Source organism: Ursus americanus, chromosome 6, assembly GCF_024610735.1.
Source record: "Ursus americanus isolate L20-20 chromosome 6, mUrsAme1.1.p, whole genome shotgun sequence".
NCBI classification, from domain to species: Eukaryota; Metazoa; Chordata; class Mammalia; order Carnivora; family Ursidae; genus Ursus; species Ursus americanus.
In genome coordinates, this window is record NC_142132.1 from 74,924,250 (window position 1) to 74,951,468 (window position 27,219).

General features: G+C 38.8%; 1 protein-coding gene across 1 annotated transcript in view; it reads left to right on the forward strand.

Annotated features, from left to right (window-relative positions):
- PCDH15 (protocadherin related 15) overlaps window positions 1–27,219 on the forward strand; it is a 1,630,853-nt gene that overhangs the window by 1,162,079 nt on the left and 441,555 nt on the right. Inside the window, exon 10 of the mRNA XM_087863140.1 lies at window positions 12,482–12,652. Coding sequence (XP_087719266.1) covers window positions 12,482–12,652 — 171 coding nt within the window. The remainder of the gene's footprint in view (window positions 1–12,481; window positions 12,653–27,219) is intronic.

The following is a 27,219-nucleotide window of genomic DNA, read 5'->3' on the forward strand; positions in this document are numbered from 1 at the left end:
AAAAATTGTTGCTTACATAACATGGACATTTATTATTATTTTAATAAAACCCCTAGATTCATGTAGATCAAGGGTTGGTTTGACAGCTCAAGTATATCACCAAGAACTCAGGTTATTTCTCTCCTTATGTTGTGCCCCTTTCCTGAAATTTGGTTATTTTTCCAATGCCTTGTTTGTCAGGTGCTAGTGAATACCACAGCCTTAGACATCACAGCTGCAAAGTCTGAGGGTAAGCAAGTGGAAAGGGGCAAAACTAGGACTCCTATTATGTTTGTTTATTCCTCCTTCTTATTGCAAGGAAACTCTTCCCAGGTCCTTTCCCAACCAACTTCCTCTTCCAGCCTGGGATCCCAAGAGGCAGCATAGAGAAAGGAGGTTGAGGAAGACTGTATGTAGCAAAGGGGAATGAGGTAATCACCTCTGGATTACACCAAGTTCTGTGCATCTCCTGAAGCTGGACACACTGATAATGCTGGGGGCGGGGGTGAGCGTGGGGAGAAGAAGGAAGAGGAGAAAATGAAGAGTCTGTTAACAAGAAGAATGGGGCTAATATTTCAGCAAACAGCTGATAGGGCTGGCTACAGATAGCTTCCAATATTGACAAAGGTCCAGAGCAAGTGACAGGATCATGTTCTGAAAAGGTTATTAGACTCTGAAGGCAGCCTGTGCCTGAGCTCATTGTCATCCTATTCATAGAGCAGAACAGAAAGACAGCAGAGAGGGGCGAAAGGAAAGCATCCTCCATCAGCTCTTCTGAACAAGTTTATATGTAACAAGCTGTCACTCAGTGGCATTTTTGTCCTAAAGATATTTTGCCAGAAAGGGGGGGATATTTTGTCTGTGTATATATACATTTAAACATATAATTATATATATATATATTTATATTGTTTTATATATTTATAATATATAAATATATTTACTTAAATATATTTATTTTTATATAACATATATATATATATATATATATATACACATTTATCTGTTATATATACTAGGTAGATAGTAGATATAGACATACAGAAATCTAATTTTTGAAGCCAAATTTCTAGTTTTACATTCAAAATTTTCCAGTTTGTTGTTTTTCAATTCAGTGCCTTGACACCAAGGGGCAGAGGCTAATGTAGAAACAGCAGATATCAGAAAAAGTAAAATCTACCGGGGAGAACCTCTCAGAGCTCCTCAAAACCCTGAAATCTTTCTTTTTAAATATTATTTCCATACAAGTGAAAATGAGAAGAAAAAAAATACAGTTTCCCTTGCCTGACTCAGAACCTCTAACAAAATGTAAGGAAAAGTAAGATTGCTCTGGAATGTGTTTGAAAACTAGTTTTTATTCTGCTATTTACAATGAGGTATCTTTTTTTAAAGAAACTCAAGCTAAAACATCTGAATTGCTACTTAATTTAAAATATTTATAAAGACACCTGGAACAATTTGTATGCAGTTTGCTAGACTGCCCATTAGTGAGGGAGGGAATGTTAAATTTTTAGCATTTCAGGGATAAAATTATGAAATAGAAGGATATGCATGAAACATCAAAAGGAAGGCACAGAATTGGCAAGAAATTAAAGAAAAGGTTAATTTATCTGTAAAAATTTTTATTATAAACTTAAGTTACACAGTATAAAATGTGAATGTGAAATATAAGAGATGAAAACTTTTTAGTGTTTTTAAAAACTTTCAGAGCTATATCCTTTTAATGGTTTTAGAATATACCAAAATTAGGGTGCATTTTAATTTATCCAACTATACTTTCTATTTTTTGTTTTGTTTTGTTTTTTTGGCGCGGGAGGGGGTGATATCTACCCTCATGACTCCTGTGAGAGGCAGTGAGTGCAATATTGTGGCAAAAGCATGAATTCTAGAACTACATTGCCTGGATTTAAATGCCAGTGCTGCTGTTGACTAGTTGTGTGACTTTGGGCATATGCTGCACATTAGTTTCCTACCTAGTAAAATGAGGATGTTAATAAAACACACCACATAGAGTTCTTGTGAAGATTAGCAAGTTAGCAACCACAAATATACTTAAGACGAATGCTTGGAATATATTCTCATATCATTACAGTATTCTATAAACTACTTACGTACTGACACTTGAGTGTTCAAAAATGGGTAATTTAGGGGCACCTGGGTGGTTCAGTTGGTTAAATATCAGACTCTTGATTTTGGCTCAGATCATGATCTCAGGATCCTGGGATGGAGCCCTGCATTTGGCTCCTTGCTCAGTGTGGAGTCTGCTTAAGATTCTCTCTCTCTCTCCCTCTGACCCTACCCCATTGCTCACACACACTCTCTCTCTCAAATAAATAAATAAAATCTTTTAAAAAATTGATAATTTAAAAATGGAATTACTGTAAGAAAAAATCATGCATATGTATGTATATATAGACATATACTTTTAATCTTAGTAAATAGCACCATATTATTTCCCAAAGTGTTAACAGCATATCACTCCTCCACAAATGGTAAAGAATTCGTCATTGCCTCTACATATTAGTCACATAATTTACTTAAAACAGTGGGTTGTTAGAACTGAAGCAGACTCATCTTGCTTGAGGACTGATTGTGGGTCTCTTCCCAGCTCCGAGTTCAGGGACCTCACCTTTGTGGCCATGGTGGTAGATCCTAGAATATGGAAAGTGACAAATGATACAATCAGAGCTGCTTCTCTCAGAGAGATGGTCGTTAAACATTGACTGCTTCGTATATGCCAACGTCTATGTCGGGGAACAAGAATCCCTGTCCTCTCAAAGGTCCTTCTAGCTGGACTAAGGATCAAATTGACATGAGACAGATTCACAGAAGAAAATCAAATGTAATAGGTGAACCTGTGGGGAATCCACATAGACATAGGAATTACAAAGAGAGTCAGACAGGATGAGGTCTCTGTGTCATCCAGAACTAGGGAGAAGGGTGTGGGGGTCTGGGGCTTCAGAGGAAAGGGATACACATCCCCCAGCAAGAGAAGCATATGTCTGATAATTAGATGTTTGTCCTACCATACAGGTGGGTCACTCAGATAGCATTTATCTCCGTTAATAACTTTGTTCTGGGAAAGACCCCAATTTAGATTCTTCTATGTGGTTAAGGGAAGGACGAAATTTATCTTGAACCCACACAGTCTCAGGTGACTTCAGCTCACAATAAGCCAAAGTTGTACATTTAAGGGGGGGCTGTCCTGAACCCCTTCATCTATATAATTTATATTGTTATGTTTACATGGAATCATGAACTCCATAGATTGTTATATGTTTCTAATTATATTGTTATATTCTTTGGGGTTTTTTATTACTATTTGTCAATGGTGTGTGAATCAATGCACAGCGTAGATCATGTACATTAAAAACCTACATTATGCTCTTGGAGTCATAAAGAGACTTGAAATATGAGTGATCAATTTTGATTTTAAAGTAGATGGTATCTAAGAGGGTAGAGGTCTGATGATAAATTACTGAAAGTACTCAATTTGAATCTGGCTTTTCTTGTGGTACAAAGATTTGATTGATATGCAAAGGAAACTATTCAAATTTCATGTAATTAGGAAGTTTCTTTTTATCTATGTGGACATGTTGTTACTCTTAAATAAGCCAGGAGAGTTTGGGTTAGCATAAATAAGAAAACTTGTCGCTTGTTTTATTGAGAATATTTGCAACATTATTACCCGCAGTTTATTTTAAATATGAATATGCAATGAGGGAATGATTAATTCTAGAAAACAGAAGGAAAAGAAATCTAAAAAAGAAAGTTCAGAGTTATACAAAGATCAGTGGGTTTTCTTTCTATTGAAATTTCCAATATAGTCTGTACCACAAACTCCAATTTTGATATATTACCTTAAATCACAAAGGAATCAAACTCATCTCTTTATACATATATATTATTCAAAACCAGCTCTCTTTTGTATTAGCATTATCCTAAGGGAAATACTAAGGATTCTTAGGTACTCAAGAGCTCTTGATTAATTGTCAGAAGGAAAAAGTTTACATTTAATTTAGAATCATAGCCAGAGTAATTTCTGTTACCTTATCAATAACAGCACAAATTTAATATTTTCTCAAATATCAAAAACCCTAGAATAGGGACACTAATTGTCTTTCATAATAAGATATGATAATTCCTAAAAATACTATTTTTTTCTTATCTCTGTCTTTCCTTTTAATACTATGAATATTCAAAACATTATGTAAACATTATAATTATATGGGTTTGGATGTAAAAAAAAATCATTTTGTACACTTTTGGATATCAACTTATGTAAACAACTTTTCAAAACTAGCCCCCACTCTGACTTTCCCTCACCTCTAGTTTCTACTGATTATGGAGTAAGTGCTGAATTGTACACCCCTGTTTTCAGCTCTGCGAATTTCCTGGGTGTATTCTTGGGGAATAGGAGTGAAATAGGAAGACGATGCTTGGTGATTAACAAATACAAAATGTTCCGGTCCTAAAGACATGTAAACATGTGGAGATGCAAAATAGCATGCTATTCTATCTACAAGTATGCATAAAAATTAAGGAAAATTAGGTAAGCATCTCTAACAAACAAAAAAACACTTTGAAGAAAAAGAAAAACTCATTTCTAAAATGGTTTAGACCTACACAATCTTGTTGCTTCTTTTTTCTCGTTTGCATAAAGGAATCTAACAGAATCAAGTTACTCTAGGATAAGTTTTAAATTTTCAGTCAGTGATATTCCATCTATCATCGGTGGACAGAAGCAAGACAAATACCTCCCTGGTCTTCACTAACTGAGTCAGGGTCAGGAGACGCAGGCCAACTCTATGTAGCATTTTTTTTCTTTCTATACTGCAAATACCTGATAAGGTAATGAGAGAGTCTTTAATGTATGTATCTATGAGTCAGTCTAGTAGGTGCTTCTAGCCATTTTTTTTTAAGCTACAAACCACTTGAATACCAAGTACGTAAATGTTGGACATCTCTATTCTGAGGTTCCTATGGCTCAACAAGAAATCAGAAGATCAGCATGTCTGTTCTACACTCACTTTAAAACTGAGATTCGTGTAATTTCATAGTATTTGGTAGAGTCCACATCATTCCTGGCCCCACTCCAAACAACAAATATTTAACTTAATACGCTTCTAAATAGAGAGCAGATACTGAGTGAATTAGAAATTAGCATTCATCTCATTTGATCAAAGAATAGTGGGCAATTAAGCTATTTTACAGTAAGAAAGCCTTTTGATTGGGATAAAAGGATTGAAGTCTTATCATCTGACAGAGGTGTTTTATTGCCTTAACATTGTCATAGTTTAAAATAATTTGCAATTTTATAAAAAAATGTGCTTGGTAAGAAGTGTGGATTATGACAATGAATTAGTTATCTCTGAGCTCTTTCTAAAACTAAATATCTTTGAAGTTCTCCGTGCTTAAAAAGAAATCAGTTCTTCCGAATTGCAGTGTATTGATGAAAATTTCTACTTATTTAGTAAATAATTCATTCAAAGACAGCAGGTGTCTCTGCTTTGCCGGCATATGTTACAATATGATTCCAAAGAGTTGCACATTATGTTGCCATCATCCGGGGCCAGAGGATTGGAGGCTTTGAATAAAGAGGCTAAGGATTCAGGGACCAAGTCAGTGCAGGGAGCCCAAAATGGGGCTCGATCCCAGGACTCTGGGACATGACCTGAGCCGAAGGCAGACGCTTAACCAACTGAGCCACCCAGGCACCCCTTTCCTGAATATTTCTTATGGCTTTCTTGATTCTATGTTGAAGATATGTGTATGCTTTTAAATTCCTCCATTTCAGCCTTGATGCTGGATTATTCTTTGTATCACCTGCAATTCCTTGCACAGCTGAACTCACAATAGTTAATGACTTGTTTTTACGGTATCTAATTAAAGTTTCATGTAAGTTAATGTTTAATGTTAGCAAATGTGTAAATGACATGTGAAAGAGTAATGACACTGAGAAAATACAAATTAAACAGTCAAACTTGAATAACTTTTAAAAGAGATATATTCTTTCTTGCCAGTTACATCCATAATTTCTAAATCAATGAAATATTGTCTTATTTTTAAATGTTTAAAACTTAAAAATCTTAATTTCATAAAGGAAATAAGAGAAATGAGGAATGAAAATGGGAGGAAGGGAGGAAGGAATTTTTTGGGATGATAGTTCTTAATATGTTTTGGATTCTCACATAGCAATGAATGGAAATATAGACTTCAGGATATCACATAAAACATTCATGCACATAATTATGTTTTATTTATACCACTCCCAATTTAGAATGTTATTTCTTTTATCTAGAACAGTCTTGAGCAGTAACATTTTACTAGAAAGAGGAGAAGGTTCTTTTCATTTCAGTTTTTATCTGAATTGCCAGGGGCTATGTTTTAGATGAATTTTTTAGATCAAATTTGGTTCTAAACTGGGAGAAATACTAAAGCCTTCCATGGGCTTACACGTGTGCAGTGTGCAGGAGACCTGCTTCCATATTTCTCCTTACATTTTATAATACGTTTTTAAGTGCAAATCATGGGGAGACTCCACACCTGTAGAGAGGCTGCTGGTATTTCTCAGTGCTACCTGTCTGTTGATGGAAGTAAAGAGGAGCAGGATGTATCACCCCAAAATATACCTTCCTGGCATAAGGATTATTTTAGGCTGATTAGGTTTTCAAAACGGCAGACAACAGAGGAGCTCTGAAAACCATGTAGAAACACTTCTCTCTTGGAAGATCAGTTTGCTCTTACACGAGAAGTCTCCACTTGCAAGGGTGTCCCTCTCCCACCAGGAAGATGAGAATGACTGGATCTGGACAAGCTCCCATCAGTGGGGAAGGTCTGGACGTACACCTGCAAGACAGCGACTCCCGTGTTTACTGTGCTTTGTCTGAAAACCTGGCACTCCCCCACCCCCCATGTCTTCTTTAGTCTTTAACTGGAATTGGTATTTAAGGTGATAGCTTTGGTCATTTGGCGGAGTTACTCAGTTTTCCTGGTATCTGTGTGTATACAGTAGGTGCACATATCAGTAAACTGCTTGGGGTTTTTCCCTGCTAATGTGTTCTCTATTATATGAGGTCTCAGCCAAGAAGCTAGAAGGGTGGAGAGAAAATTATTTTTCTTCTCTGACAATAGCTTCTTTGTATTTTTTCCAAGTAATTTTTATAGATCATTAAAAAACTTTATTTTATAGATCAACACTTTATAAGCAGTTATCTTTTCTCAATATTATAACTGAACCCATGTGAATTGGCTCCTTGGTGAGTCAAAAGCTGCACCACGTGAGTGGTTGCACAAAGAACACTTTATTTGCAGCAAGCAAGGAGATTACAAGGAATGACTTCCGAAGCTGTGACTCCTGAAGAAGGGTGGATGGGTCCCATTCATTCAGGGTTAGGATGAATATTTAGATAGGGGAGCCTCGTCATCCTATGTAGAGCATGGGGGCATGGGGTCACGTATGCGTCTTAAGGAAACCTGCCCATATTGTGCAAATGAGGCTCATGTCCTTCCTTGGGTGGACGTTTTAGTATTATAATGAGGTTAATGTGGTCATCAGTCATTCTAGAGATCATGCCGTGGTCCATCTGCACAGCCACAAGTTGGGGATTAAGCTCAACTGGTCAGGGTGGTCTCGGCCAGCTCTAGGTCTTGTCAGGACAGTTGCTCATGTGAGGTGTGGTTTCCAGTTTCCATTTGTCTGAGTAAAGAAATAAGCTGGAGAGAAGAGTTCAAGGGAAAATGCACCACAAAGGTTGGTGAGTACAAGCAGGTGGACAGTCAAAGTGAGGTCCTGGGGTCTAGCTGGTGACAATATGAGATAGAAGTCTACATTAAGTATTTTGGGAATGAAACCTGCACCCACCCTCATGCGCTCGTACCTATATTATGGAGTAGTGAAGCAGAGAACAGTGAGATTTGCTGCCAACAGACTGAAAGAAAGAGTTTGGATAAATACTCCACTCTGTTTACTACAGTGACTTGCTGATGGTATATGAGGGGTAAGGTTGTGTGGTATGCAAGTGTAGAAATGCTGCTTCTGAGTATTAAAATATTTTTGCCACATCTATACTAATTAAAACATGTTATTTACCTAATACTTTTTTATAAATTCAGGTTGATTTGGTCTTTTGAAAAAACTTCATCCTAAGTAATCATAATTTTAAAATGATAGGTTTGATAAGCCAGTTGTGGTTTTTAAAATTTAAAATAAATTCATGAATTTATTCCAAATTAAGATTTTTCAACAAAATTGGTGGTTGCCAGAGGGGAGAAGAGTGGGGAATGGGCAAATGGGTGAAGGGGAGTGGGAGATACCAGTTTCTAGTTATGGAATTAATAACCCATGGAAATAAAAGACACAGCATAGGGAATATCGTCAATGATATTGTAATAGCGCTGTGTGATGACAGATGGTAGCTACACTCATAGTGAGCACAGCATAGCATTATGTGTTGAATCACTATATTGTACATCTGAAACGAATACGACATCGTGTGTCAACTATGCTTCAGTGAAAAAAAAAGTTTTCTATATGTACTCAAAACTCATACATGTAAACAATATAGTTTTAAAAGCTAACTTGTGAACCACCAAAATTATCTCACATGTCATTTGCTGCTCCTACTGTACTTTCAACTGTTTCGAATATAATGAAGAGACAAAGAAAATTTACAACAATTAAAGGACTTCGTAAAAATCTCTATATCCTATAAGTTCAGCCAATCATAATTATTACTCCAATCTTGTAGTAATTAATCTCAATTATATTTTCCCCTTTTTTGAGAAAGGGAAATTATATTTTCCTCCATACTCTTAGATATACTAATTGGGGACTTGCAGATTGCACTGACAAAAGCAGAAATAACAGGACAAAATCTTTCACATGTGTATGGGTCAAGCAGGAGTGGCTCCCTGAACTGCTAAGGACCAGGGTGTGCAACATACCTTTCTGGGGGAGCAGGGAGAAGAGGTTTCTGTGGAAACACATGGGCTTCTAATGAGAATGAGCAGGAGATAAGGACTTTGTGATAATGTATGTTCATGTAGGAACTACTGTTTGCTAGTTGGGTTTGTTTGTTTTCTCAATGGCCGTAACCATTCATGGCAGCCTCATTTCCAGAAGTTTCTGGTTTTTAGTGAGATAAAAGAAGATGTCTTTTTGTATATGTTCAATCTCAAATATCTTTAAAATAGTCTTTATATCAACTTCGCGACCCTTAGTGGTCTTCACACCGTGGAAATTTAAACATTTTCCCCCCCAAAATTTGACCACAGTCTATCTTATAATGGTTATAAACACTAAAGCAGTTGGAGTCACAGAGTTATTATATTCCTGAACAATTGCCTAGGCAAAATTCCACCAACAGAGATTTTTCTGCCTTCTGAGATTTTACCCTAGAAACCTTCCTTACAACCTTTCTTGAGCAACCAGATTGGGAAAGAACATAACTGAAATTCAGACTTATACACAAAGCTTGAGAGAGATTTTTTTTAAATGTTTTTTTATTATATTATGTTAGTCACCATACAGTACATCCCTGGTTTCCGACGTAAAGCTCGATGCTTCATTAGTTGCGTATAACACCCAGTGCACCATGCAACACGTGCCCTCCTCACTACCCATCACTCTGAGAAACAAACTGAGGGCTTCAGAGGGGAGGGGGGTGGGGGAATGGGATGGACTGGTGATGGGTAGAGAGAGATGTTTTTAACTGGTAAGCAAATATTGATGTCTGGTAGATGTCACACAGGAAAACACTAAGCAACATAAAATATCAGTCCATTAGGATATCACTTTTTTTTTAAAGATTTTATTTATTTATTTGACAGAGAGAGAGACAGCCAGCGAGAGAGGGAACACAAGCAGGGGGAGTGGGAGAGGAAGAAGCAGGCTCCCAGCGGAGGAGCCTGATGTAGGGCTCGATCCCAGAATGCTGGGATCACACCCTGAGCCAAAGGCAGACGCTTAACGACTGAGCCACCCAGGCGCCCCAGGATATCACTTTTTTTAACATACAGTATAATGTTACTTTCAGATGTACAATGTAGTAACTCAGCACTTCCGTACGTCACCTCGTGCTCATCACAAGTGTCCTCCTGAATCCCCATCACCTGTTTCACCCACCCCCTCATCCAATATAACTGAGTATATTACTTCAAAAAAAATCAGTGAGGTCAATGCACATACCATAAAATTAGCCATTGTAAAGTCAACATTTCAGTAGCATTTGGCAATTGACACTGTTGTGCATCTGCCACCTTTATCCATTTCCCAAATATTTCATCCCAAAAAGAAGCCTCACACCTCTTTAGCAGTCCTTCCTCAGAGAGCACTCCTGCTCTCTCGGCTCCCTGCAGCCACCACTCTGTTGAAGTTGTACAGAATAGAATTTTAAGGAGACAGAAAAAATAAAAGTTTTCAAAATAACTAAATACTATGAAAATAAAGACACTCTAGATTCTACCATAATGAATGACAAACCACCACCACCATTCTCACGTGGATGTTCTGGACAGAGAGGACTTGGGTCCGATGTGTCTTCCTTGTGTCTTCCTGGTGAACTCTCTTTAGATAAATTTAATTAGTGTAAATGAAATGTGATGAAATCACTTCCACCCTTGAACGTGGGCTGCACATAGTGTTTTTTTTCCCCTAAAGAAATGAAAAGGGAAAAAAGATAGAGTAAACTGACAATGGAGAAATGTAATGAACACAACCTCAACCAGGTGATCAAGGTTAGCATAAAAGATGAGTCGTGTTAATAATGTAATGTGATGACATGACCCTGGACCTCTACGGTCTTCCTCCCCAAAATGCATCGCCCCCGTCTGATCTTGAGAAAAACATCAATGTCCCCAGTGAAGAACTTTCTACAAAACGCCTGACCAGTACTCAACATTGTCAAGGTAATCAAAAACAAGGGAAGTTGGAGAAATTTTCAGAGCCAAAAGGAGCCTGAGAAGACATGATGGCTACCTATAGGCAGAGTCCCAGATGGGATCCTGGGATGGAAAATGCACGTCAGAAACTAACAACGTCTCAGAAGTAGGGATTGTAGTTATCCTCAAAGCTAAAAGTACACCTGGCCAAGCTGAGTAAGGAAGACTTTGCTCTTTCAATAAGAAGGACACGGAATGCAGTCAGAACTCAAGTTGGCTGAAAGAAGAGCTAGAGCGTTGCTAAGAGCCAAGATGGAAGTTCTCATCAAAAGAAAAAAAAATTTTTTTTTCTTTTTTTCCCCCTGTGTCTATATGAGATGACTGACGTTAACTAAAACTATTGTAAAATCCTTTCACGTATATATATGTCAAATCATTACATTGCACACCCTAAACTCATGCAGTGCTCTGTCAATTATATCTCCATAATTGGGGAAAACAAAACAAGAAAAAAAAAAAACAGAATCCCTGTTCTCTTGACAATAGAATGTTTCGTGGAAAAGAGAGGAAGTTGAATAGATAATTGTCATTATTGCTACAAGAGCGCTCTTCCTAGAAATTGTAGCTTTTGAGTCCCAAAGAATGAAGAAGCAAAATAAAACAATTATCATCTAGAAACCTAGGTTATTTCAATGACAACAGGGCACTCCCTGAAGACCAGGAATGCCAGTCTCAAAATACTTGATAACAGAAAAGGCTTCCATGAGCCATTAAACATTTCTCTGTTAAAGGTGCAGCAGACCTGACAGGTTTTCTTCTCTTTCCTGTTTTCTCCCTTCGTTTTACTTTTCTGAGGATTAGGGGGGTTTTGTTTGTTTGTTCTTGTTTGTTTTTAGAAATAACCAAAATTTATGTAAAGTTTTTCTTTAAAAAAAAAAGATTATTTTATTTATTTGAGAGGGAGAGAGAGTGCACACAAGTGGAGGAGGGGCAGAGGGAGAGGGAGAAGCAGACTCCCCACTGAACAGGAAGCCTGACGTGGGGCTCAGTCCCAGGACCCCGGGATCATGACCTGAGCCGAAGGCAGACGCCTAACCAACTGAGCCACCAAGGCACCCCTAAAATTTGTCTACATTGCTTGAAACATCATCAAAAATGAAAGACAGAGCTGGGGTCGGGGTGGGGTAAAGGAATCAAGAGCCCACTGTGTTTGCTAATTGGCCTTCTTGAAGGAAAAGTGAAATTGTGTTGTACTTGAAGGATGGGAGATAGTGTCACAGCTTGGAGGAAGCCTCCTATGCATGTTAGACTCCTGCCCTCCCACAGAGACTGGGAGGTGGGGCTCCGTCTTCTTTGGTGATTGCATTTCAAAGGGATGGCTCCCACGTCCTTGAGCAGGAGTGCTGGATCATAAAACTGGCAGAAGTTCGAGCTGCAGGAAGATTGCCAGCTCAAAGGGCAGAGAAAGTATGTACAGTTGCAAGTTTTCTAAAGTAAATGCCCCAAGAGAAGTCAAGGCCTGTAATCGGGAAGAAACCTGTCTACAGTCTAGTCAAGCTGAAGGGAATGTTGGGTCCATCTCATTGTTTTTTGTGTTTCTTTTTTTTCCCCTCTTTCACAGGACCGTGCACAAAATCTGAATGAGCGGCGAACTACCACCACCACCCTCACGGTGGACATTCTGGACGGAGATGACTTGGGTCCCATGTTTCTTCCTTGTGTCCTGGTGCCAAATACGCGTGATTGTCGCCCGCTCACCTACCAAGCCGCCATCCCTGAATTGAGAACTCCGGTAAATGTGCTTGCATTCTTTCCCCTTCACTTATACCTCTTTAACCTCAGTGAGATCCTGTTCTAGTAGTTTGCGGATGTATTAGGTGGGAAGAGCAAACTTCACTCTATGGGTATTACAAGGTATTTATGTCTAAAATCATTTTCAGAGAGTATGGCAAAGTTTGGTCCCCATGCATTACTGCATCATTGACAAAGTCCCAAGTGTGTCGGGAAGCAACCATTCATTTGACACTGATTATTTTATTTTATTTTTCCACCCATAAATCATAACCGAGTTCAGTTGCCAACCTATTCTAGGAAACTCCAAGAAATAACTTCAGCATTTCCTTAAATTCACCAAATAAACAAACATACAGTCCTAAGTCAGAAGACACACGGGTCAACAGGGTGTTTGTCAGCCTCTTAGAGTCCTACAGTGTTATTGGAGATTGCACTTGGCTGTTTGGAGGTCGAAGTTAATGAATCCTGAATGCAAATATCTATCCTTAAAGATGTATTTTAAAGAAGCAGAAAGGTAAGGCATGAATGTGTATCTGGTATGCTTGATTCTGCCTCTGTTTTGTTTTTGTTTCTACCTCTTTTTAAAAATTCTAATAGAATTCTAAGTTGCTGTCAACCTGGAGTTTACACCTTGGACCTGGCTGGGTCATAAATATTTATGCCTAAGAATAAAAATTATAAGGAAAATATAAACTAGAACATTAATTTCTCTCTTAAAAGTAAAAAAAAAAAAAAGAAAGAAAGAATTATACTTCTCTTTTAAAGAAGCCAAATTCCTAGGGGGTGAATGTCTTTTCATTTCCTCTGGAAAGCATTCAGCTTTCTGGGTTAGTAACATGGCTCATGATGTCAGAATTTGTTGCAAGGTGTTTGATTTTTTTTTTTTTCTCAAACCTGTAAGAACTGTAGTTTGAGGTATCCTCTCTGTATTTGAGATGTTTAAAGTATAAAAAAAGAAATTCCTTCTCCTAAGTGTAAATGACATTGCATTCTAGGCACTGCTAAGGGTTCTTATCCAAAGTTCTTATTCAGTCTTACTTTAAGAGTCAGTAAATCTTAAATAGTTGAGGTTCACTGTTGTGACTTCCAGCATAAATACATACTGGTCTAGTTGGCTTATGCGGAGGAAAAAAGTTGGAGGAAAAAAAAGAATAAATGTTACGATGTGCATTTAATGAAGAAAATAATTGAATTTTCATCTCAGTGGAGTCATTTTGAAGACAAAAAGGCTAATGTAGAAATTGTGTGGACAAATAGTTGTAGATCACCTAAAGTTATATGTCACCACAGGATTTTGTGGAATATTCCGGTAAGAAGGCTATTAATGATAGTGAACGTTAATTTTTTCTTTGAAAGTCTTAACTGAAATTATGAGGAAAAAATATTTTAAGTATTTATTTTTGAGTTAGTTTATGTACCTGTCATTTCCATGAGATCCCAAGAGAAGGTAGTGACACAGTGACTGGAGTGGGTGGCTCAGTGCGATGACTCTAAGAGTGCTTGATGGCCTGAGGGAAGAGGGAAGAGGTTGGCAAGCAACCTCTGAGCATCCATTACTCTCTCTTCCAGATGGCTGACTGACCATCTCATTTCCATGCAGTGCACTGTAGAGATGAGGCCATGCTCCATATTTGGGGGAATGAAAACAAATGATCCTAGTGACTAATGGTTATATAGATTGTTCAGTTCGTCATGAACTGGCTAAAGCAAGAGTGGTCACTGCAATCCTGGTGGGTAGCTACCACTCTTAAGGTCACTTGGGAGATGAGATCTCTGACATACAGAGTTTATGTAGCTTTTTATGGCCTTACAACTAGTAAGTAAAAAATGTTTTAAAATCATGTCTCCTGAATTAAGTGCTTTAAAATCATGTCTCCTGAATTAAGTGCTATGCTATAAAATCCAGAATGATCAAACTTTATGCTTCATCATCCCTTTTACCAGATTGACCCTTTCTTTAACATTCTGTGAAATGGAGAATTTTAATTTTACATATTTGAAAAGTGACAGCAAATATTCATTTAATACGGGGTGTATTTTTATTGCCACATAGAAAAAACTAAATATATTTACTTGCAAATTTAGGCACCTGTTCTGATTGCCAATGGCTGCATAAAACAATCGCCAAATCTCAGTGGCTTCAAATGATGGTTTTTAAATTTGCACATAAAAGCTACAGTGTGGGCAGACTTGAGGGACCATCTCATCTCTACTCTGCACAGCACCAGCTGAGGATCCTTGCCTGAGGCCTGGGTACCAGTGTGAGGATGGTTCACTCAGCGAGTGGATTCTGACTGTTGGCTGGAGCCCAGCCAGGCCTGTGAGCTGCAGCTTCATTCCCACTGCACGCGGGTCTCCCTTGGGCTGTTTGGGCTTCTCACACCGAGGCACTGGGTTCAAGAACTAGCTTCCCAAGGGCATGAGGCAGAACTTGTAGGAATTGGCCTTGCAATCCACAGTGTCCCTTCTGTTGTAGTTAAACCTCAGCCAGATTCAAGGACTAACAGCAGGTACCATCTCCTGATAGGAGGCGTGTAGAAGTCACATTGTAAGAACATCTGGGGATGGAAATCTTATCGTGGTGGTTGTTGGAACCTGAAATCTCCCATGGTGCCGGCATCAGGTTTCCTGGCTCTTTTCTGCCTATGCCTCTTTTGATCCCCCCCTCATTCACGAGGGTTAAGAACTAGAGCGAGATTTTGAGTTTTACATTCAGATTGCTGTGTTTATGTCTGTCCTTTCCATTTAAAAAAAAAAATCCTTTCTTAAAAGTTTCCTTTACATATTTTGCTAAAATTTCTAGAAATTTCAATAAAATAAATCTTGCTATTCAGAGTGAGAGAACTAACCATTTATGTCAGCTAAACAAGACATGATGACTGTAATTACATACTTGCTGATCCTTTTCTGAACTAATTCTTCAAATTTTGAAAGCTTTGACACCTGCTCACCTTCTGTGTTGATGTGAAATTTTCCACCAATTACCTCAGTGGTACTCTTGACTTGAAAAACCATTCTTCGTTCCGCCACAATGCATGCAGAATTTATCAGCTCAGAAAAACTTTAAAAGGAAGTCTGGTACAGTGTTTAACTCATGAACCGGGATATAATAAAAATAAAAATAAACTTTATTGAAATACAAATAATCATGTGTTTACAGAGAAACTTATTTAGTGAATGTTTTATATGTTTTTCTACAGCAGAAAATTGTCTTCAGCAAAAAGTCCTGTCTTCACAAACACTAAGATTAATATTATATTGGATATGTAAATATATAGATCTGATGTCTCTAGGGTACGAAAGCCATTTGTAGTTCTTTTTTTTTTTTTAAAGATTTTATTTATTTATTTGACAGAGAGACAGCCAGAGAGAGAGGGAGCACAAGCAGGGGGAGTGGGAGAGGAAGAAGCAGGCTCATAGCGGAAGAGCCTGATGTGGGGCTCGATCCCATAACGCCGGGATCACGCCCTGAGCCGAAGGCAGACGCTCAACCGCTGTGCCACCCAGGTGCCCCCCATTTGTAGTTCTGTGCTAATTATTATTCATTTATTAATTTGTTAAGTATGTACTGGCCCTTGACGTATGCCCAACTCTGTGCTAATCGAGGACATAAGTAGGATGAGATGAGTCCTCTCCAATATTGTGTAAATTTATTCTCACTTTCTGACTCTGTGAAGTTGTTATGCTTATCTGGTTGAAGTTTCCTGATGTTATGGAAAACTCCCATAGATTTTGGAGACCACAGAAAACCACAGCTCTATTTTCTCTGTTTTCTCTTGAAGCACAAAGACATTGCAAATGTTCACACTTGCTTTTCTTTCATGATGTCACAGTCCATCCTGTTTGGTTGGTTGGTTGGTATTTTGCTGAGTAATTTGTCCCTGATGAGAAACACTGTAGTGTGATAATATGATGTATTATCTATGTGTTTCCTAGATGTACCTCCCTTTACTTAGTGCTTGACAGAATGGTCATTTAGGAGCTAGGATCCACGCTCCAATGAGCTCTTCCCATCCCTGTGGAGTTGGGTCCCACAACTGTCTACCCACAGGCACTGTATATAATCTGTCTCAAAGAACTCTGGTTTTCATGTAACTGTCAAAGACAGCTCCTCTGCTGTATTTATGGTGCTCTGCCCTTCCAGGGAAGCTTTCCCAGTTATTACGGGAGTGGCAGTGATCTGCAGTGATATACAACATTGATAATTTCCTCTTGACTCATGCTCATTGAGCAATCCAGTAACGTCCTCCTCTCCTCTTTTATGAAACTGCTGGTTCTCTTCCTCCCCTTCATGGCCCTGGGTTTCTCCTCCTACATCTTTGATGGCTTGTTTTGTTTTGTTTTTCCTAACTAAATCTCTCTGCTTGAAGTTTTACTTACATTTTGTTTAATTATTTATTTATTTTTTGCTTATTCTTAAATCTTGGTGATTTTCTGGACTTCTATCTTTTGAAAGTTTTTTTTTTTTTCACTATAGTTTTCACTAAGGTTCATCAAACCATCAATACCAAGGGGTTCTATTTTTCTTCAAATAGGGATGATCCATGTGTTGTGGAAGTGTTTTCTGACTTGGACTCTTTCCTGAGCTCCAAGCTTGCATTTTTCACTTTTTCTAGATATTTTTACATGTGCTTTCCACAGATGCCTCATTATCCTTTCTAACGTTCTCATCCTTCTCTTGTTCACCTCCTGTTACCTTTGAGGTCATTGTGGATTCAGACCTTCACTTCCCTGACCCCTACCTGAAACTCTATCAGTTTCCACAGATCCCTTCTGCACTGTCTACAAGGTGTTACTCACATATGTGCGATGCCCAGTTCCACTGCCAAATATGCATTTAAAGACATACTCTCCAGGCACCTGGGTGGCTCAGTCAGTTAAGCAGCCAACTCTTGGTTTTGACTCAGGTCAGGATCTCAGGGTCGTGGGATTGAGCCCTGTGTGGGGACTGCACGATCAGTGCAGAGTCTGCTTCAAGATTCTCTTTCTCTCTCTCTCTCCCTCTGCCCCTCCCCTGACTCGCATGCTCTCTCTCTGTCTGAAGAAATAAATAAAATCTTAAAAAAAAAAAAACAATAACAACAAAAAAACATACTTTCTGCTCTAGACCCCAGAGCATCATCTCACTGAAGGCAGTTATGTTTTTGAAATATAGTTCTGATCTGATCGTTCACTGTTTAAAATAAAAGCAGCAATATTCGCACCATATACCCAATGAGCTCCCAAAGCATTGAGCATGTCACTAGTAGTCATTTTACGTCAGACCATGTTCCAGCCTCATCTCTTGTGACTTGCCTACTGCAACCTACCTAGCAACGCAGAGCTTTGTGTCTGCGCCTTATCCTCTCTGAGAACTACCCTCTCGTCTCTCCACTTTGTTCCATATACTAAGCTCGTATTTGTTACTCAGGTTCATCTCAGTAAATCTGACGTGTTGGGCTCCCAGGTTTAAGTTTCTGCATGTGCCGTGTACACCCGTTGGAAGCGTCCTGCAGTTGTCTGCCTGTTTCTCTCTCGCATGACTGTGTGTTCTGTAATTTCCTGTTTGTCACTGCACCCTAACGTGCCAAGCACCTGCTTCTCATAGTAAGTGTTCAGTAACTGTCCAATTGGACTAATCTGTCAATTAAAACTTCAAGAAATGCATACTCTGCACTGAGATACTGGATATAAATATGAACAAGCATGGCTCCTGCCTTCTTACAATGAGAGTGCTTTTGTCCCGAATATGCATATGTGAAGAGCATATATGTATGTTTTATATATGTAGATGATATATAACTTGTGTGTGTATAATTATGTATTATCAGTATATATTATCCAAATGTTAGCCGTGGTACATAAAAGTTTTTCATACACTTATGTTTTCAAATGCGAATAGAGTGGCAAGCACTGCCATACTTGGTCATTATCTGTCCAAGTGGAGTCTAATAGGTACTGTAGGTAAAGTAAGCATATCTCCCCATTGCCAGAGAAAGTTCCAGGTTATTATTGTCCCAGTACATTGTTCATAATGCGTCCTTCTCCTTCCGGCAATGTCCCAAATATTAAATATCTTCTCTCCATCTTTAGGCCAGTTATTTCAAAATGTGTTCTGTGGAGCTCTTTTTAAGGCAACACATTGATGGATTAAGAAACAATTGGCAACTGCTAGACAGCTTGTAACATTGTAATGAGAAGATCGTCGCAGAGGGGTGGAGGGGACAGTGAGGACTAGCACAGGTAGTGTGAATGTACTTCATCGTCCACCATTTCTTCCCCTCGCCAACAGTCTCACACACACGCCACCAGCTGCAAACCATCAAAGGAACTTCAGGGGAAACACGAACTAAAAGCTGAACAAACAAACGAAAACTAGAATTTAGCAAATGTTGTGTAGACTAAGACATCGTATTGTGGTAATTCTGAAGGTGGGATGTAAAAGTATAAGTGAACAAAAGAATCATTTGTTCTTTTCATCATTGGTCAAATTTTACATTAAATAGGCTGAACTGTTATTGTATCTCCATTTATAAGACAGTGCGAAGATACTTTCCAATATTTGGAACAATTAAAGAACGAAAAACTAGAGGAGGGATTGAGTTTATTACTATCAGTTAAAGGAAAAAAGCCCCTTTCTCAGTAAAAGAAGGAAGTCTGACTCTTCTTATTCAAGAATTTGTTCCAGTACTATTTTAAATTAACACTGGAGAGGTGTTTTCCTGTGTAAAGATAGAAGAAACACCGTGTCATGCAGCTTGGACATGATGTCTAGAACTTTCTGAACATTTCTGGAACTCTGATGGGCAGTTTACAGAGGCGCTCGCTGTCATGATCTAAGAAAGGTTGTGAGAACTTGGAGTCCAACCTGAAACATGCATAATGTTGCAGACATTCCTTAATATCTCTCAGCTGTAGTTTGAATTTGTCCTCTCTAAAACGGGGTTAATAAAATCTAATATATGGGATTTTGTGAGTTCTAGAAAAGAAGATTCACACAGCACACTTAACTTGTTCCTGGCAAACAGTGGGGAGTTAGTAGTATCAGCTATTGATATTTTTTAAAGATTTTACTTACTTATTGAGAGAGAGTGAGAGAGAGAGAGATCACGAGCAGGGGGGAAGGGCAGAGGGAGAACCAGACTCCCTGCCCAGCCTGATGTGGGACTCAGTCCCAGGACCCTGAGATCATGACCTGAGCCAAAGGCAGATGCTTAACCAACTGAGCCACACAGGTGCCCCTTAGCTATTGACATTATTATCATTGCCCTGGAGTTCCTTCACCTGGCTGGGTCTTTACTCAGAGGCTCATGGGAAGAAGTAGCTAATTCACACTAGTTGTTAAATGTATAGCTATTTTTAAGTGAAATTCCAGCTTTAGAAAATGAGTTGTGTACATTCTGACTGTGGTATTCGTAATTAATTCTCTATGGTCCTTAAAAAAAAAAATCCAGTACCTTTATTGAGAAGAACAGTAGACTCATTTTTTAAATAAATGGATTTGGCAAAGTCACCACTTATGCTGAATTAATTATGCCATATATTATTGCTTTGGGAAGAGGCAGCAGCTGATGCGAAATGCCACAAGGTAATTCTGCGAGCCAGAAATATATCAATGGATCAAATTGTAAATGTGAGCCAGGGCAGCAAGTATCCTGCTCTTTCTTTTTCTATGAATAAAAAAACAATGGATTTCAATAGTTTCTCACATTGTCCCACAAAAATCTCTGCTCTCGGAGGTGCCTCCAGGGCTTCTAATGCCAATAAAGATGGGACTTCCACTCCATATAATATTTCAAATTCTGCTCTAGTTCCACTTGCTAATTCAGACATTTTTCATTATTTATTTCAATTTAAAAATGATTGGTTGCTAATTGTAAATTATGAGGAAATTTTTTTAAAATTATACACATTAAACATTGGAATCCGTCAATCCTCAAAGACCGATTTCCAGGATGTCCATTAGTAATTTGATGCGTGTCTTTCCAAATATATGGAGCCTGTTGGAGGCAGTTTGAGTTTGTGTGTTATTGGTGGTGGTTTTTGTTTTTTTGTTTTTTTGTTTTCAAACAAACCATATGACTCCTTCCCATAGAAAAACGAAGTAGTGGGTGTTCACTGGGGCCTCCTGGAATCATCTGGTGGCTTGTTTAAATTGGTTTGTAATGGCTATCAGAAAGGGCAAGACACAATTGTGTGTTGTGGGTGAAGTGGCAGGATCATGTGGTCTGGGCGTGACTAGGGGACAGGATGTACTTCTGTGACCCCTACTCAGATGCGTAGTCAGGGGAGACAGCACCTGCATGACCTAGCTTGGACCACATGCTCGCTCTTTGTCTAGAAGAAATAGAGTCTGTGATGGTTAATTTTATGTGCTAACTTGGCTTGGCCATGGGACCCAGATATTTGGTGAAATATGTCTGAATATTGCTTCCAAGGCATTTTTCACATGAGATTAACATTTAAATCAGTAGACTTTGAGTACAACAGATTATCCTCTATAATATGGGTGGGCCTTGTCCAATCAGTTGAAGGCTTTAAGATTAAAGACTGACTTTCCTCCAAGAGGAGGGAATTTTGCCAGCAGATTGTCTTTGTCTCAAACCATAATATCTGTCCCCTGACTCTCCAGCCCCCTCACTTGCCCAGGAGATCTTGGACTTGGCAGCTTCCACAACTGTGGCATGAGCCCATTCTTAAAATGAATCTCTCTCAATCTCTCTCTCTATAAGTAGATATACAGATAAATAGAAACAGATGTCTCTATAATCTCTCTCTCAATTTCTCTCCCTCTTTCTGGAGAGTAGTGTACACAATCATCCTAGTCTGGCCTGTTCTGTTTCCCTGGACAGCCCTAATACAGGGCTCCTGATGAAACTGTCCAACAAGCAAAGGTAATTTCTCCAAGAAGACAGAGCTACTGTTAAGAAGGGGAAATGGATCCTGAAGAGCTGAAACTCACAGATGTCAGGCAAATATACAATCAAGCCCTCACAAATTCTTGCCTAGAGTCCAGAATGATAGTAAAAAAAAAAAAAAAAAAAAAAAGACATCAGATGATGTCCCTTCCCTGCTTCGATGCTGTGATAGATTTTCACTAAATGATCATATCTGACTGTCTTCCTATATCACTTATTATGGTCCTACCAATCCTTTATCACTGACTGTGTAGGCTAAATCCTTGTGAACCCCAAAATTCATGTGAACAAACATGATTACCAGTGTGATGCTGTTCTGAGGCAGGGCCTTTGGTAGGTGATTGGGTCCAGGGCAGAGCTGTCATTAATGGGATTAATGACCTTATAAAAGAGAGCCCTCCTCCCTCTCACAACTGAGGACACAGGGAGACAATGGCCATCTGTGAACCAGGAAGTGGCTCACTGGTCTGGCAGCACCTCGTTCTTGGGCTCCCAGGCTGTGGAGCTGAGAGCAATAAATGTCTGTTGTTCAGAAGCCCTTCAGTCTATGGTACATGGTCTGTTATGGCAGCCCCAATGGATGGACACTGACCTCATCCTCCACCTTGCCCAGGCCTTCTTTCTGTTCTCTATCATGTCATGCTCTTTCAGTTGACGGCATGCACCCTTTTCTGCCTCTTTCTGGAATGTTCTCTTCTGATATTGTCCTGTGTCTGGCTCTTTTAGTTATTTGGTTTCAGCTCAAAAGTCACCTCCTCAGAGAAGCCTTCCCTTACCACATAGTCTAAAGCATCTTGCTTCCCCCATAGATTTGGTAATGCATGACCTTGTTTTATTTTCTGCAGATTGGTTGGCTAGGTGGAAATATTTTGTACATTTTTTGATTAATGTCTGTCTGGTTCCTCAGAAATGTACAAACACTATGAATAGGACCTTGCTTATCTTGATTGTTATCTTACCCAAACTCCTAGAACAGTGCCTCAAATGTAGGATGCTCAGTAAATATTTACTTATTTGGAACACATCGAAATTTTCATTTTCATGAAGATATAGCTTTATAAATATTTTTTATATATTTTATATAAATATTTTTTATAGCATAAAAAGAACAGCTGCATAGCATGTCTTTGTATGAATGCACCTAAAGTTATTTATCTCCTTTTTTTTAAAGATTTATTTATTTGAAAGAGAGAGAGAGCGAACAAAAGAGAGAGAGAGAGCATGTGCAAAAGTGGGGGGAGGGGCAGAGGAAGAGGGAGAAGCAGACTTAGGAACCTGAGATCACGACCTGAGCAGAAATGAAGAGTTGGATGCCCAACCAACTGAGCCACGCAGGCACCCCTATTTATCTCTTTTATGTTTTGGAATTTTGTGTATAGCATTACTTGAAAAAAGTTTAAAAAATACATGCATAAAAGTTATTCTCCTACACGAGGTTTCTTTTCTTTTTTTTTTATAATTTTTTATTATGTTATGTTAGTCAGCATACAGTACATCCCAAGTTTTTGATGTAGAATTCCATGATTCATTACTTGCGTATAACACCCAGTGCACCATGCAATACGTGCCCTCCTTACTACCCATCACCAGCCTATCCCATTCCCCCACTCCTCTCCCCTCTGATGCCCTCAGTTTGTTTCCCACAGTCCATATTCATCTGGTATGTTTTCTTATGAGCAAAATCAACTTCATGTCACATATCCCTTTGCTTAGTTCCTCTTGATAATAATTAATAATGAGGGACATGATAATGTATGTCAATAGTTTAAACTGTCTTGAGGTGTGTGTATGGCCACAAGATGATAATAAAATGGGGAGTTCAACTCAGTGAGGTCACCACAAAAGTAATCAAGTAAATAATTCTAGGAAAAGTGATAAATACAGCTGGTAAGATCTTCACATGCAGCTTTGTTTTTTAGAAACCTCAAGTATGTGGAGCTGGCTTTTTGTAAAGCTCTTTCTGGAAGCATATTATTTCTCTGCCACCACAGCTCTAAACTAGTTTGATTTGTAGGCAGCCTAATAGCGATCCCTCTGATTTGCAATTTATTTACTAACATCATCTGCAAAGATACTCAAAGGAGAGAGATAAATCGGCCACGGAAAAAAACACTTGATTTATTTACTCCCCGAGTGACATTAGGTCATGATACCTGCAAGACCTTCAGAGGAAATCTCATATAAGCCACTGTCACCTCCCGTCCCTGCTTTCGCTTCCTACAGCCCATCCTTCACCTGGCAGTCAGGGTGATCTTTTAAAAGCATCAATCAGCTCAAGTCACCTTTGTGCTTAAAATACTCCAGTGACTTCTGATTACGGTGGGAATAAAATCCAGTGGCAGAATATGGCTTACAAGGCCACACATAATTTAACTCCCGCTGTTCTTCTGCGAGGACTTTTATCCTCTTCTTCTGAGTTTCTTCTCATGTCCAACCTTTGCTGTTCACTCCGTTATAAAACACTTCTTTCACACATTCCGGTGTTTGGCACATCCTCATCAATCAAACCCAGTTTCGGCAAAAGTATCACGTCCTCAAAGAGACCTTTCCTGACAACCCTCCCCACGGTAGATTTTCTTTAAAGAACAGCACCTTCATGTGGATTAATAGAAGGGTTTTGTGTGTTTTCAGTTGCTAGGGGAAGGTGAATAGAATTTATAAGAGCTCCGTTGTATTTTCAGGGAGAGTGTCGAAGCTCGCAGCTGTTTTGTGGCAATGTTGGTGATTTAAGGTGAGACAATGGTACAGGTTAGGAACGACCACACAAGATAGCTGCTTTCATCTTAATGAAATTGAAAACAAACCCTCTATGTCAAGATAATCAAAGAATAATTATTTTAGGTACTGCAGACATTTTCACTGATAATGTCAAAGAGTTGTAATAAATACGCGAAGAGCTCTAAATCCCCTATCAGTAAAATCTTGGCAGACAATTTATCTGAAGATACTCGGAATAATAATAATAAAAAAAAACACCCAACACTCATTCCTAAAAAAATTATTCTTAAGGTGACATTTTCACATGAGAGAAAAAGGAGGAAACGTAGAAGATTTAAGTATGTCTCTGCCAAGAAGCGTCTCTTTAATTTGATTTGAGGGTCATATAAAAGCGTTTGCATTTATCAGCATGGCAGGCACTGTGTTCAACAGTTATTGTAAACATCACTTCCTCCTCAGAATGCTTATTTCTCAGTCTGGTTGCTTTGATATGAAGTGTCATCAATAAGGAGCCTCTTGGATTGTACACTTAAGTTATAAATTTTTTATGTGTTCAGAAGCAATCTGATGCCGCATATTGTTTAAAGAGAGTATATACCAGACTGATAACTCACATTGTGTCCTTATAAATTACGTTTAGTTGCATAAAGCATGTGTGATGTGACTTTCAGTTGTGTTACTCTAGATTTGGAGTTCTCATTCTTTTCACTATGAAACAGAAGTACGTTACCATGCGAGGAAGTCTGCGGAGGAATTAGGCACGCGTACGTATTAGCAACAAGAGAGTGAAGGTGATTGCTTTCCAAGTAACTGTGTTCCAAACATTGGTTTGCAAACTAGTTGTTTGGAAAGTGGGATGGTTTCCCTTAGAAGCAATGTGATTAATGATATTTAGGGAAACCTTGTGGAATACAAAAACGTGTGTGTGTGTGTGTGTGTGTGTGTGTGTGTGTGTGTGTGTGTTTATTTAGTCTGTTGAAATATAGAGGTGTTTTTCTTTGGGGAAGGGAAGCCTATAGAGGGATTTGTATTGGAGGGACAACAGTAAGTCACCCAAAATAAGGTCCTGGAGGGGTACCTGCCCCGGTGCAGTGCTGCTCGCCTGCTGGGCGGTGGGAGCAGCTCTGAGCCATGCGTAGTGCTCATTCCTAGAACAGCTTCTCTCTCAAGCCCACTAGTAGCAGTGGGAATGATGCATAGAAGCTAAGGCAAACTCATTATTCAATATTTTTTCTTTTTTTTCTTATTACTTATATGGAACTGGATTAAATTTAAGCAGGGTGAAATAAAGTTTACTTTTTTTTTATAAGTTAAATAAAGTTGTAATATTTTCCTAAAGAGTGGCCTGAGGTCACAGAAAGAGCCAACAAGTAGAATGCCTACTTTGTGTGAGATATGTTATATATAGTGTCTGATCACAATAGAGGACTCCTTAAAACTCAGAATGTAGAGTAACACAACTGAAGTACACATCATGCATGCTTTCTCTACGCTATATTTTCTCTGGATGCAACAATACTTAACTGCGAAGGATCCCACACAAGTTACAGACCCGGCATTGACTGTCTTGAATAACCAATCTCACACTCATAGAAGTGGATGTGTAGGAAACAGGGGTCATGGATCCAAACCAGTAAATATCATCTAGAAATAAACCACAGAAATTATGACTTATAAATCTGGACTGCTATTTGTCACCATCTGAGCAGTTAAAGGTAGTCTATTGCTAAGACAAACAGTGTGTTGCTTCGATTTTAAAGGAAATTCAAAGACATCGGTTTTATATTCTAGCTGAGCACTAATATTTAATTTGGGCACTTCAAAAACAACTGAAAACCACAATGTGGTTGTTGTAATGGTCATTGCAGCATTTCTGTGTCGATTTAAAAGGATACGTAAGAAAAAAATGAAGAAAGATCAGGAAAAAAATTCAGTAAAAATATTTCAGCTCTCTTAGATACATTGGATGCCATGAAGCAACCCCTTGGTGTCCCCTCCAGGACTGAGGTCCTGAACTCTCCCTTCCCAGATACCCCTTCCCCATGTGCTGTGATGGTGGCTCTTGGAAAATGCTGAGTCCCTCTAGAAGAACTGTCCTTTGTTCAAAGAGAGCCACTTCAGCCAATCTCATGCCCCATTTCTGGGAGCACCGCGTCCAATGGCTTGTCAATGGGACGGGACAGTGTGCAGATATGCAGTCATCTGGGCTGAATGCGTGAACACTTTAGAAAGTACCCCCTTGAGATCTCTCATTTTGTTGTTGTCCGCCTGGGTGGTAATGCTTTTCAACTCCTACTTCTGCCCAATCCTGCTTCCTATATTCCTTTACAGGTTTATTCCCCTATCAACTCTCTATGTGCAAATCCATCAGTCTGTTTCCAAGGAAATCATTCTGAGACAGTGGCCTGTATTCATGTTGGTCCCCAAAGAAATACTTGAGTTAGTTTATTTTCTACAAAATAATGATAGAAGACTCATATTCTGGACACAACCAATTAGCATTTTAACTGGATCATAATACTCATGTAATGAGTTTGTTAATTTGCATTTCCAACCCCCTGAATTTGATGACATGTTTGGGATGAGACCTGAAAATTTGAGGCTTCCACACTAGGAAATTTTGATTCAATATGTCCAGGATGGGGCCTAAGAATCTCTACCTTTTAACACAGAAATTTTCAAATGTATACAAGAACAGAGAAGAGTAGCATGAACCCCCATGAAGTCATTACTCAGTTGTCAACCCATGGGTACTCTTGGTTCAACTATTTCCCCTCTCACCATTCTCTCACCCATTATTTGAAGCACATCTCTGATATCACATCATTTTATCTGAATATGTTGCAATGTGTACCTTGAAGGGGTAAGTCATACCACAATGCTGTCATCACCAATAAAAGAAGTTTAAGTTAGGAATTTATATTTTTAATGTGTCAAAATAATACCAGTG